The sequence below is a fragment of the Callorhinus ursinus genome, unplaced genomic scaffold (genome assembly GCF_003265705.2).
Source record: "Callorhinus ursinus isolate GAN/ISIS: 27379988/994484 unplaced genomic scaffold, GSC_fseal_2.0 scaffold1, whole genome shotgun sequence".
In the NCBI taxonomy this organism is placed as follows: Eukaryota; Metazoa; Chordata; class Mammalia; order Carnivora; family Otariidae; genus Callorhinus; species Callorhinus ursinus.
The window spans coordinates 109,167,234-109,181,418 of NW_027397063.1; the positions used below are offsets into that span (position 1 = coordinate 109,167,234).

Here is a 14,185-nt window from a genome sequence, read left to right on the forward strand (position 1 = left end):
CTAGAGTCTACAGACTCTCAGGGAAGGAGTTCTGGGTGATGAAAGGGAAGAGATGACTACCACCACTATTTTTGTAGATTTTAACCTGTAAAGTCTGAACTTTAGCAAAATGCTTCCTAAAGGAGTTGTATTATACATTTAGACAGGCAATTCCTGTCAAAATTAAATCCACTAAGAGAAAAAAAGTAAGTGAAGCATGCCAGATACAGGGAGTATAAACTGATGGAAGGTGAGATGGCAATCATGAGCAGAAGTACATCTATCCTTTCTAACGCACTGCTTGAGAAGATCATGCCCCAGCCTCTGAACGGTCTCTGCCTCACATTTTGCAGCAGACTTGAGCAAAGAGTCAGTCATCAGCAACATAAATGTGCTGAGAAAATTTACAGTGATTGAAATGGTACAGGGTTAAAAATTCTAAACCAGGTAGATATTCAAAGAAAAGCAGAGTTCTCTGCTATTTCTGGAAAGGAATTGACATTTAAGGATGAATTTTGGAAGCAAGTTGGACATACAGGTATTGACATATTTATCGCTGTTTTCTGGGCCATAAAATAGAGAAGCTTAAGAGCATAATAGTTAAAGCTCAAGGATTCGCAGCCTCATTGCAGCAATGTTTTCCTCAATGTTTCCCTGTGCTTCTCTGTAGCTCGCAATTTTTATTGCCAGAGCCTGCAACATATATCCCCTCTCCTTCCTCTTGAATCTGGGCCGGAAACAGAAGATCCCCTGGAATTTTCAGCACATGATGATGTTTTCAGGTATGTGAACTATGTTATGGGCTAGTACTCCTGTTGTCTCACACTTTTACAGCACATGGAAATCAGCCTCAGGAAATGTAGAGATCTCCTGGTCCTCTTAACACATTGCATCTACTGCTCTTTACCCCATCATACCTAGTACCACACTGATACTCTAAGTTCTGAGAAACAGTAGGATTTCTTTCCAAGAAGAAAATGAAACTAAAGGGAATTTTGTTGGAAAATACAGTATCTGCCAGAAACTGGCATAAAAGAGGTATTCGACTTTCCCTTGACCTATTCCAGATCAATTTTCATATCAGGGAATTTGTACAGTCATTTCACATATTGTGTACTTGAAGATAAATAGTGTATAAGTGATGCCATCTTTATCCAACGTTAAGACTTCTCCCTAGAATCCCTTTCCTTTCCTATGCAAAACTCCAGGAACTTCCCGTAGTTAATACAAAAGTGAATCATATCTAAGTATGCTCAGTTATTAGTTGAGAAAACAGGTATTAATTGCATACTCACCTAGTGCCAAGAGCCATTCTAAACACTGGTAGGTGTAACTGACAAGTTCTCTGCTCTCAAGAAGCTTGTGTTCTACTTGTTTAAACCATACCTGAAAGCTCCTTTGTCCAAAAGAAAATAAACCAGATGAATTTTCTGACCCTGAACTACTCTGGGAATTGTGATTTCTTTCTGTCCAATCAATTTTCCTACCATCAGTCTTGCCTTATTCAGGGACCTTTTTCCTTACATGCCTTCTGTGTATGAATACACTTACTTACACTCAGGGCACTTCATGGGAATATACGTGAAATTACAATAAACAAACAAACACTCTCAGAATAGAGCAAGCAAATACAATTTGGGGCATGCAGGGGGATATGAAAAAACTGAGGAAACTATCACTTGTTAAATATCTACTATTTGCCACTCACTATAGATCAGTTTTATGAAGCAGATATTAAACCATTTTTTAGTTGGAGAAACTGAGGCTCAGGACCTCAAAGAGGTTATATAACTTGGCCAAGGACAAAAGCATTCCTGAACCCTGAAGTGGTTCAGGAATTCCCAAAGGCGAGAGGGGACTCCACTTTGAACCCACCCAAGTGTCTCAAAATCCATATTTTCAGAAGTAGTACTAGGAGTAAAAGACTTGTTTCACTTTCTGTTGCATTCTAGCCTGTTCTGCACAGTAAAGGGTTGGTAGTATCCAAGTTGAGAATGAGCTATTTAACCAAGTATGAAAAAATGGAGATCCAGAGTTTAAAATTGCCCTTTTGTAGGCTTCTGACAGTGCTTCCCTCCATTTCCAGATACGCTAGAATGAGAGAGTCATAAAGAGGATAAGTTGAACTGGTAGGTGATCTTTGACTTAGAACAGCAATGAACTGTGGAAATAAGTTGACTTCTATTATGGGAAAACAAAAGGCAAGTTTGATCACTTATAAGTAGGAAGTCAGTGCTGGGTTACCCTTTAGTAACTCATTTCTAGGAGCTGGAAAGCACTTTTCCTTCCTTCCCATCAAAACATCAGTAGTTTTACTCTGGAGAATAAATACTCTGGCTTATTTTTAAAACTTAAGTATTAAATTTTAAACAATGGTTTATTTTACAAAAATCACTTTGAGAAAGGTGTGAGGTTTTGAATAGCCATGTTGGGATATAAAGTGTCTACCCAAATGGCCACCTGACTTGATGGTTTCTCCAGGGTCTGGCACCTTCTATGTTTGCTTAGCTGTAGGAATTAGAACTGTGCTAAAAAAAACTGAGGCCAGCAATACAGTATGTATGGCCAAGGGATGTGAGGAGGCCCAGAATTTGATGATATCTTTATGATATTCTAAAGCAGAGAGTCAGCAAACTATGGCCTTTGAACCAAATCTAGCCCAACTTTATTTGTAAATAAAGTTGAAACACAGCTATACCCCTTTGTTTACATATTGTCTTGTCTGTTGCATTACAAAGGCAGAGTTGAGTTGTTTCTACAGAAATCACATGGCCCACAAAACCTAAAATCTTTACTATCTGGCTTTGTTCTAAAGCCTCATCACATTAAGGGAGTTGATATCTTTAGTTTAATTCAGGAGAATGCTCGTCGGTTAGTTCCCATCATCATAAAAGACCATCATGCCAAATTTTCAGGACATCTACTACTATATATATTATAATCCAGAGAATGACACCCATTGTCTTCCATATTGAGCGTCCATGTCATCTGCCAGATATCAGTCACTCATTGTTAGCAGTTCACCAGCTTGACCTCAAGGGTTGCAGTCATCTTGGGCCAAAGTGAGCTTCTTTCTATAGATTTGCCTAGATTTTTGTTTTGTATGCTTTTCACATTGAAGTGAATCTGAACAAAAAAGAGATTGGGTTACTTCTATTTTTAATGCCATCTTAATTACAAATTAATAATATTGATGATATTCCCTGGCATGGTGGAAAAAACATTGGATTTTCCACTAAAAAGCTATCTTCTTAGCTTTAAAATGAGGAAATTGCAATGTTATGTTGTTATATAATGGAATCATAGATGCTCAACTCAAAAGTCACTCTAACCTTTCTAAGACCTTTTTTTAAAATGTTTTATTTATTTATTCATGAGAGTCAGAGAAAGAGAGGGAGAGGCAGAGGCAGAGAGAGAAGCAGGCTCCCCGCCTAGCAGGGAGCCCGATGTGGGACTCGATCCCAGGACCCTGGGATCATGACCTGAGCTGAAGGCAGACGCTTAACCATCTGAGCTACCCAGGCACCCCCCTTTCTAAGACCTTTTATGAACAATGTTTTGAGACTCAGATCCAGAGCAAGGTAGAATAGGCATTATTAGTCTTTGTCTACAGATTGAAGAGAGAGCCAGAATGAGGGAGACATGGAGATATTGGGTATCTTGCTCACAATCTTACAACCAGTTAGAGAGAAAATGAGACTTGGACCCTAGCCTCTTGACTTTGAATTTAGAGCCTTCTAACCTGCATGGCACTACTTCAGATTTACCTTTAAGGTCATGAGAATAAAAGTTAAATCAAAACTATGCCCTTCCTAACACAGGCCAACCCCAACATGTATAATATGTCTCTCACACAAACCTGATCCTCATCCGTTTCACAATAAATCAAACATGTGGGTGACACCCCTCCCACATCAGTTCAGGTTCTACACTGCACCTACTGACCCCCATCAGAGTATAGGAGGCATCAGGTGAGTTCACCATGTGCAGTGCAGTATTTTTCTTCAAAAAATAATGCTCTAGACTCAGCTTTGATGTTCTGCATGAATTCTGTCATATTCTATTTACTCAGGATCTAAAGTTTTAAATGTATTTGCCAGGAAATAAAGAATTTAAAAGGTCAACTGAGGGTAACATAAGCCAGAGAGAAGGTAAAGAAGCAGATCACATAACATATTGTCTAGCATTTTCTGTGGAAACCAGAAGAGAAAGACAGTCCCTTTAAAGAATATTTGCCTTTGGGGATCCTGGGTGGCTCAGTAAGTTAAGCATCTGACTTTTGATTTTAGCTCAGGTCTTGATCTCAGGGTTGTGAGTTCAAGCCCCACAGTTCAAGCTGGGCATGGAGCCCATTTAAATTTTTTTTTAATATTTGCTTTAGAATATAGCCTAGTGCTTTTAACTATGCCTAGAATTATGACTTTTAGTAGCGCTCTGGAAGACTCTAGTTGTCCATGCTTCAACAATACATTTATATGGAGCCTTTCTTTACATAGCTCAAAACATTTTTCAGAGTCCTTTGGAGATGGTGAACAATGACTCTTTATCTAAAATGGGAGTATGTAGCTAATAGGATCCAACAGTACATTAAAAGGATTATTCACTATAACCAAGTGGGATTTATTCCTGGGCTGCAGGGGTGGTTCAACATCCACAAATCAATGAACATGATACACCACATTAATAAAAGAAAGGATAAGAACTATATGATCCTCTCAATGGATGCAGAAAAGGCATTTGACAAAATACAGTATCTTTTCTTGATAAAAACTGTCCACAATGTAGGGATAGAGGAAACATACCTCAACATCATAAGAGCCATCTATGAAAGACCCACAGCTAATATTATACTCAATGGGGAAAAACTGAGATTTTTCCCCCAAGGTCAGGAACACAACAGGAATGTCCATTCCCACCACTGTTGTTCAACATAGTACTAGAAGTCCTAGCCTCAGCAATCAAACAACAAAAAGAATTAAAAGGCATCCAAATCAGAAAAGAACAAGTCAAACTTTCACTCTTTGCAAATGACATGATATTCTATGTACAAAACCCAAAAAACTCCACCAAACAATTGCTAAAACTGATACAGGAATTCAGCGAAGTCACAAGATATAAAATCAATGCACAGGAGTCTGTTGCATTTATATACACTAACAATGAAGCAGCAGAAAAGGAAATCAAGGAATCAGTCCTATCTGCAATTGCACCAAAAACCATAAGATACCTAGGAATAAACCTAACCAAAGAGTCACAAGATCTGTACTCTGAAAACTATAGAACGCTTATGAAAAAAATTGAGGAAGACAGAAAGAAATGGAAAAACATTACATGCTCACAGATTGGAAGAACAATTATTGTTAAAATGTCTATGTTACCCAAAGCAATCTACACACTCAATGCAATCCCTATCAAAACACCACCAGCATTTTTCACAGAGCTGGAACAAACAATTCCAAAATTTGTACAGAACCAGAAAAGACCCCAAATAGCCAAAGCAATGTTGAAAAAGAAAACCAAAGCTGGAGGCATCACAGTTCCAGACTTCAAGCTAAATTACATCCACGCAATATGGTACCGGCACTAAAACAGATGCATAGATCAGTGGAACAGAATAAAAACCCCAGAAATGGACCCACAACTCTATGGCCAACTAATCTTTGACAAAGCAGGAAAGAATATCCAATGGAAAAAAGAGTCTCCTCAACAAATGGTTTTGGGAAAATTGGACAGCCACATGCAGAAGAATGAAACTGACCATTCTCTTACACCACACACAAAGATAAACCCAAAATGGATTGAAAGACCTAAATGTAAGACAGGACACCATCAAAATCCTAGAGGAGAACACAGGCAGCAACCTTTTTGACCTAGGCCATGGCAACTTATTGCTAGACACCTCTCCAGAGGCATGGGAAACAAAAGCAAAAAATGAACTATTGGGACTTTATCAAGATAAAAATCTTCTGCACAGCAAAGGAAACAGTCAACAAAACTAAAAGGCAACCTAAGGAATGGGAGAAAATATTCACAAATGAAATATCAGATAAAGGGCTAGTATCCAAAATCTATAAAGAACTTATCAAAGTCCACACCCAAAAAACAAATAATCCAGTTAAGAAATGGGCAGAAGACAATAAACAGACATTTCTCCAAAGAAGACATGCAAATGGCCAACAGACACATGAAAAAATACTCAATATCACTTAGCATCAGCGAAATACAAATGAAAACCACAATAAGATGCCACCTCACACCAGTCAGAATGGCTAAAATTAACAACTCAGGAAACAGCAGATGTTGGCAAGGATGCAGAGAAAGGGGAACCCTCCTACACTGCTGGTGGGAATGCAAGCTGGTGCATCCACTCTGGAAAACAGTATGGAGGTTCCTCAAAAAGTTAAAAATAGAACTACCCTATGACCCAGCAATTACACAACTAGATATTTATCCAAAGGACACAAAAATAGTGATTCAATGGGGCAACTGCAATCCCAATGTTTATAGCAGCAATGAGCACAATAGCCAAACTATGGGAAAAGCCCAGATGAATGGATAAAGAAGATTTGATATAGATATATAGAGATATATAGATACACACACACACACACACACACACACATACACATACACTGGAATATTACTCAGCTATCGGAAAGAATGAAATCTTGTCATTTGCAACGATGTGGATGAAGCTAGAGGGTATTATGCTAAGTGAAATAAGTCAGTCAGAGAAAGACATATGACATATGATTTCACTCATATGTGGAATTTAAGAAACAAAGTGGATGAACATAAGGGGAGTGAAGGAAAAATAAAATGGTATAAAAAGAGGGAGGCAAACCATAAGAGACTCTTAACTATAATAAACTGAGGGTTGTGGGTAGGGGGAGTAATTGAGGGATGGCCATTAAGGAGGGCACTTGATGTAATGAGCACTGGGTGTTATATGCAACTGATGAATCACTAAATTCTACCCCTAAGACTAGTTAATACACTATATGTTAACTAAATGGAATTTAAATTAAAAATTTTAAAATAAAATGGGAATATGAACTTACGTACACACTTAGTCATTCACAGTCCTCCAGCTCTTCTTTCAGTGGACATTCATTGACACACTCTTTGGGTAGGTATTGGTCTTGCCCTTAAGAGGTTTGCAGCCTATAGAGACCTTGGCTTTGTGTGGCCTAAACTTGGTTCACTAAGACAGTGCACCTCAGGTGGTTCAAAGTCCAGTCAGATAAGAAGTAGAACTTTCTGTCTTAGTCAACTACATCTACCATTTAATAAATCCTTTTCCAACATCTTTACCCTCACCTTATGCATACCCTTTTGGCACTGGGCAGAACAGTTGGCAATGCCTGCCAAATAGAAGTGGATTCGCTTGCAAAGCTAACAAGGCTTAAGCCTCAGTCTTTTCATTCACACGGGCCCCTTCCAAGATCACTAGAGGGCCCTACAAGTGTGTTCTGATGTTGTGTAAAGTTGGCAAAAGGTATTCTTTGTATTATTTTTCCTAAAGAGGGTGCCCAAGATATATAAATTTCACCTCAAGGTGAAAGTCTACAAAGCGATCCAGCTGTTTATCACTCATTACCCGCCAGTGAGTGGGACCTGCAGCGAGCCTTGAAATAAGGGCTTAGAGCTGAGTAGATGATGTTTTTGAGGAAAGCCCACATTGTTCATGGATGACCCCACCACCCCTGCTGCCACCCGCTTCCCCGGCCTCCACCTTTTGCCACTAGAGCCAATTAAACTGAGTGAAGTAACTCTCAGAACCCAGATTGGGTTTCTCACCTAGCACAGGCCTTACCCGATTTATTTTGTATAGACTAGTCATCTACACACACAAAGCCTTGGAACCTGAAAATGAGGAATGGTCTCAAGGTCCGTAGATGTCTCTCTGCCTTGCAAAGCTTTCAATAATGCAAATTCTCTTTTTGGTAGCTAGGTTGCTGTTTAGAGTCAATTAGGGGAAGTTTACCCTGAGACATTTTTAAGGCCTTCTTTAAATTCAAGGCCAGGAGTTCAGAACTGCCTTGGTGTATCGTGTGACACCCAGCACAAAGGGCTTAAGAGGAACACTGAGCTCCCCTGAAACTGTTCCTGTTGCCCTCAAACACAGCCCTAGTTAATGCCAGGAGTGAGCTGCCCCAGCCCAGCTCTCAGTTCCCTTGAAACCAAAGAGGCAGAATTCTGTGGTTTAAATTAAAGGAGGAGATGTGCTTCGCACAAATTAGCTTTCCTATTGATGTGGTGCATATTACAAAGATCAGCCTCTTGTTTTAATTCAAATCCATGTGCTGCAATTTTTATTTAATTTAAAACTAAAAAGAGCCAGGAGTTGCTGGAAGGAGGGGAAATGCCAAGCCCAACTGAGCCCTGGCAGCCTTCCTGAGACCGCTGTGACTCAGAGACTGTGTCCTGCTGGGCTACAGAGCCTCTGTGCAGCGCTGCTGTGCTGATCTGAATGGGAGGGAGTCCTGGAAGTGCTTGGGCAATTTGAAGGAGGCTGACGATATGTCAGAGAACATACTTCTCCAATTTGTCCATTTCTGCTGTGTTTGGAAGAGACACGAAAACCCTGATGTGTACTATTGCATAAACTCGGAAGAGTTTTAACTGGGCAAATGTGGCCACTGTGTACAGATATAATATAAAACTTCATCCATGAGCTCATGTTGCCATGAAGACAACAGCACCAGTGTCTCTAGGCTTTGCTGCTAATGTTGTTGTTGCTCATTCGGCTGTCCACCAGCACTCATTCTTAACCTTTAAATAGCGGCCAGCATTGAAGGATTAAGAGAAAGTCATAGAAGAAAAACTTAAATTAAGAAAAATTTTCCATTAGCATTCATTTTTTTCCCCCTGAGTGGTGAAAAGACTGCCACTCTTATTTAAGTGTTGGGGAACACTGTGTTCTGCAGCTCACAGAACAGTATTCCTCGGAAGGACAACTTAAGAACCACTGTTGAGGTGTAGGAGACCACCTTTCTCTGTGTCTTTTTGGTGAGCCACCAGTCATGCCATGGTCAGAGCTAATTTGAGACTGACTCAAAAGTGGCCTTATCAACTGCAGCCAGGAAGAAAACTAGAGGAATTCATGAAAATGAAGAGGGAAAGTCATTGTGTCAGCAATGCTTAGGAATTTGTGTCTATTACTGCCCAAGCTAATGGAACTCCAGTAAGCTACCAGGACTGCCCCACAATTACCAGTCATTGTGTAAAGGGACACTTCCATGCTTTCTTGATCTTGAACCCAAACCTGTCTTTTAATAAGATCTCCGGGTAATTCATGTGCACATGAAGGTTTGAGAAGCATGTCCCAGGACATCATCACAATTAACAGTTTTCTGTTCTGAATCTCTTTCTTCAATCTATTCCTCCTACCTCTTCTGTTTTGCCTTAGACCCTCCTAGATGCCAGTCTTGCTTCTTGTTCTTCCATTTGCCATCTGATCAGCATAACAAAGTTTACCCAGTTATTGAATTCCTTCCAGTTCCTTAAGCTTGCTAAAGTCTTTCCCCCTATTCACTCAGGCTCTTCCTCTGCTCAAAACTCTGGCCACACACCCCCTACCTTCAATTCTTTTATTCAACTAATTCCTTGTTATATCTCAGCTTAGACATCACATCCTGTAGGAAGCCTTGGTAACTCAGGTCTAGGTTGGTCCCCCTCATCTGTTTCCAATAGCACCCAATACTTCTCCTCTCCTAGTACCCATCACATTAGACTATGAATTTTGGCTTGCCTGCCTCATTCCCTTCTAGACTGGGAGCTTTGTAAGCCCATATACAGACCTGTTCGGTTTACTCTGTACCTCAGCACTCAGCACATTCAGTGAAACTGAGTATCCTTCCACAAGTAATTGGTGGATGAATAAGCAAATGAATGAACAACCTACAACATTTTCTACCCAACTAGAATTGCACATTTCACTAAAATGACCACCTAAGGGCTATCCATTCCTGTTCTGTGAGCCCTGGGAACTTCTAATCCCAGAATTGGTCCCATAGGCACCTCTCAGACCAAACTTTCCTGGTTCCACAGATGGGAGCTAAGCAACGATAACTTTAAGGAAAGAGATCAACAAATAAAACCTTTCATGTTTTAAATGAAAGAAAATATATTTCACCTACTCCTGGCTAAAAAACCCTTCTCTGAGTGTTGATAACAGTAAACATTGTTAATGCTTCATGAAAGTACCATTTGGATCTGAGAATATTTTTCAAATCTCTGCTTAATTTGTGTTGGAGGGATGTGTTTGTTTTTCAGTCAAAAACCTAAGATCTCATTAAAAACCCTGGCACTTTTATATCAGTCAGATGAATTGAATCAAGATCAGGCTACCTCTAACTTCAGCTTGGGAAAAGATCTCTTTAAATGTACACACAAGGGTTATTTGAGAGTCTGAGCCCTTTAGGCAACAGGCTCCTTCTTACCTTTCCTCTTCCCTTGTTCATAATTCCAGAGAGAGACAGCCTGGATGATGCCATCATATTTTCAAGCATTCCTTGCCAGGCCTACCCCTTTGCAGCCCCCTCACCCAGAGTCCAGTGTTCCCTCACCTACCCATACTATATATCCTTTCTGCCCTGGGCACATCTTGTGCAATTAATTAGGCCACTATTTCTTCTTTACCACCACAAGGCCACTAACTAGCTAATACAGCACAGGCTCAGAACATTTTCTTCATTAGAGGAGATGAATTTCCACTGAGCCCTCATCTCTCACTGTGGCCTGGGGTAGGCATTAGTGAGCAAAGTGGACAACTGGAGTAGATCTTCTGAGGTCTTCAAATGGGACAGAGTTAATCAGCTTATGCCGGAAATGTATCAAGCAGTCACAGAAAAAGTTACCTTAAATAATGAATAACCATGAGCACCATTGCTGTGACAAAAGTAGACGGGCATAGTAGGTCCATATGAATTGCTGATCCCATTAAGTCCTCACAGTGTCAAATGTTGAGAAAAGTGTATGTGGTTATGATAAATTCAGAACATTTGAGAACTAGCTTAGACCTGTGGTCAGTTCCATAGAGTTGTTTTCTCCTATTATTAGTCAAAACATTATCATTCTTCACTTTGCTCCAAAATAAATTTACAATAAAAATTATTAGCTCTTGCATTTTTAGGCAACAAATTAGATTCTGCTATTTGGCACACCACAATATTTTCTAAATATAAACTGCTTTGGTGCAGTGCAATGAGCTCAGGCTTTCAAGCTGGCTCAGCCACATGGAGCTATATGATTAACCCTCCCCAAATCTCAGCTCCCTTGACTGTAAAATGGGGATAATCATACTTACCTTAGATGGTCAGTGTTGAAAACCACTAGAAAATATATATAAAATGCCTGGCACTGGACTGCCACCTAAGAAACACTCAAAGGATAGGAATTTCTGTCACTTCCTTTAACCACCACAGATGAGACAGCCCTTAGGGCTTCACAGAGACATGATTCATATAAACTCACAACTGCTGTCCAGAAAACCTCCTATCAGAGACTGGGGTTTTCATTCCAAAAAAGGTTTGACTATCAGATCACTGCCAAGGACACTCTCTGAGGCCAGTGCGGAAGCGTTAGTGACATGCGCATGGAAAACAAGACCCAATGCCCATCTTCCCTTCATTTAAGAACAATCATTGACATTCTACTCTTCATTCTAGCAGTATCACACTAAATACATAAATCAAAATGTTACAACTCAAAGTACCAGTTTTTGTGAGCAAAATATACTGGAGCCCCCTCTGGGACAAATTGACCCATGCAAAATGTCACAATCAACTTAGACATTTATTGAGTGTGAGAAAGTGGCAAGATCTTGTAGAAAACCCAATCATCCTATCTAGTGAGACAGGGAAGCCAACAACAGCATGCCAGCTTCTCAAAGACACTGAGTAATGAAAGGAGACAATCCAGAATGCTTGTCACGTCTCCCTATTTCTTTTTTTTTAAGATTTTATTTATTTATTTGACAGAGAGAGAGAGAGAGGGCACAAGCAGGAGGAGCAGCAGGCAGAGACAGAGGGTAAAGCAGGCTCACCACTGAGCAGGAAGCCCCATGAGGGCCTCGATCCCAGGACCCTGAGATCATGACCGGAGCTGAAGGCAGACGCTTCACTGACTGAGCCACCCAGACGCCCCACCTCTCCCTGTTTCAAAGATAAGGTCCTAGAATCCAGGAACAGAAATAATTTTATCATTTAATTCAGGAACTTTCTGTGTACATTTCAGTTTTTCAAGATGTCCAGAATGTCAGAGATATCACAAATATCTGCTTGACAATTTTAACCAAATTAAACTGTCCATTGAGGCAAACAAATAGACTACATTATTTTTCCCTATTTTCTGCCTGAATTTGCTTACTAACTACTTGCTTGTTTTGGCATTATGTAGACATAACCTTAGAAAACTATCAACACACATGAACAGAGTTCAAAAAAAATAAGTCTATGCCAGGCACCAATCCTTCTAATTCTGCCCCCAGGTGCTGTGGATAGAGTTTAAAAGAAGTCAATAAGATTGACTCAAGTAATTTATACGTGCAAATGAGCAAGAAGCAGTTACTTTTAAAATTGCCTGTGCTAAATTTCCATACCGCAATTAGGTAATTTAGGAATTTTCAGCATTAGTTCTGATATACTGGGGAGGTGCAAATGCTATTCAGGCAACCAGGTCCTTCACAGACAGACCAAACCTCTATGAATAGGGCTGGGTCTCAGCCCCACTTCCCAGTCTCCCCCTGATTTTGCCTGGAAGGCTCTTTCTTCCAAAAGCACCAGGAACTATTTTAGAAACCCATGGTTCCACATGAGGAAAGAAGTGGACATAAGGACAGGTGCCCTGTCTATGAATGACAACCTCACCCTCCCTTTACAGGATCCTCTGTCCCACTCACCACGCACTTCCCTTAGTGCCTGAAGAGTGTCACCAGACTTTCCTGGAGTTGTTTTTTAAATTCTACAAGTAAACATGAGAGCATGCATGTTAACAAGTATTTTTAAATGTATGCCATTTAGGAGGATTGTGTCCTATCCTTTCTCAATAGACTTCTTCCTTCTGATTGTTTTCGATTGTTTTTTTCCTGGTGGGAAGCTAATTTTGGCTGCACAAGGAAATAGGAGTTTTGACTGGAGAGTCTAAAACAGGTCATGTTAGACTAGGATAGACTGATCCTGAGAAAAGGAGAAAGAGAGAAGGAAGACAAGAGAGAGAGCTAGAGATGGTGCAGAATGAGTAGAGGAAGGGAAGCAAAAGGCAAAATATGTATTTCAAAATGTTGCCTCTAATTGTTCTTCTGCCCAGGAGAAAGGAAGAAAATTTTCTTCTTTGCATTTTTCCTTAAAACTCAAACTTAAGATAACCATGATTTTTTTTAATATTTGTTATGAGTTAAATATTCAATAGGGGGAATGAAACAGATTGAATAACCAGCCATAGCATTTACTATGTAACTTTGGCCACTCCATCCCTCCCAGCCCCTATTTGCTTTCCTGTTAAAAAAGTATTTTGTACCTCAATGAGATACCACCTCACACCCATCAGAATGGCTAAAATTAACAAGTCAGGAAACGACAGATGTTGGCGGGGATGCGGAGAAAGGGGAACCCTCCTACACTGTTGGTGGGAATGCAAGCTGGTGCAACCACTCTGGAAAACAGTATGGAGGTTCCTCAAACAGTTGAAAATAGACCTACCATACGATCCGGCAATTGCACTACTGGGTATTTACCACAAAGATACAAATGTAGGGATCCGAAGGGGTACGTGCACCCCAATGTTTATAGCAGCAATGTCCACAATAGCCAAACTGTGGAAAGAGCCAAGATGTCCATCGACAGATGAATGGATAAAGAAGATGTGGTATATATACACAATGGAATATTATGCAGCCATCAAAAGGAATGAGATCTTGCCATTTGCAACGACGTGGATGGAACTGGAGGGTGTTATGCTGAGTGAAATAAGTCAATCAGAGAAAGACATGTATCATATGACCTCACTGATATGAGGAATTCTTAATCTCAGGAAACAAACTGAGGGTTGCTGGAGTGGTGGGGGCTGGGAGGGATGGGGTGGCCGGGTGATAGACATTGGGGAGGGTATGTGCTATGGTGAGCACTGTGAATTGTACAAGACTGATGAATCACGGATCTGTACTTCTGAAACAAATAATGCAATATAGGTTAAGAAAAAAAAA

At 40.2% G+C, this 14,185-nt stretch overlaps 1 protein-coding gene across 2 annotated transcripts in view; it reads left to right on the forward strand.

The window, feature by feature from the left end:
• Positions 1–14,185, forward strand: part of SLC9A9 (solute carrier family 9 member A9) — a 567,499-nt gene that overhangs the window by 328,838 nt on the left and 224,476 nt on the right. For both annotated transcript variants that reach the window (XM_073898938.1, XM_073898942.1), the window contains one exon: positions 650–761. In XM_073898938.1, the coding sequence (XP_073755039.1) occupies positions 650–761 (112 nt within the window). The remainder of the gene's footprint in view (positions 1–649; positions 762–14,185) is intronic.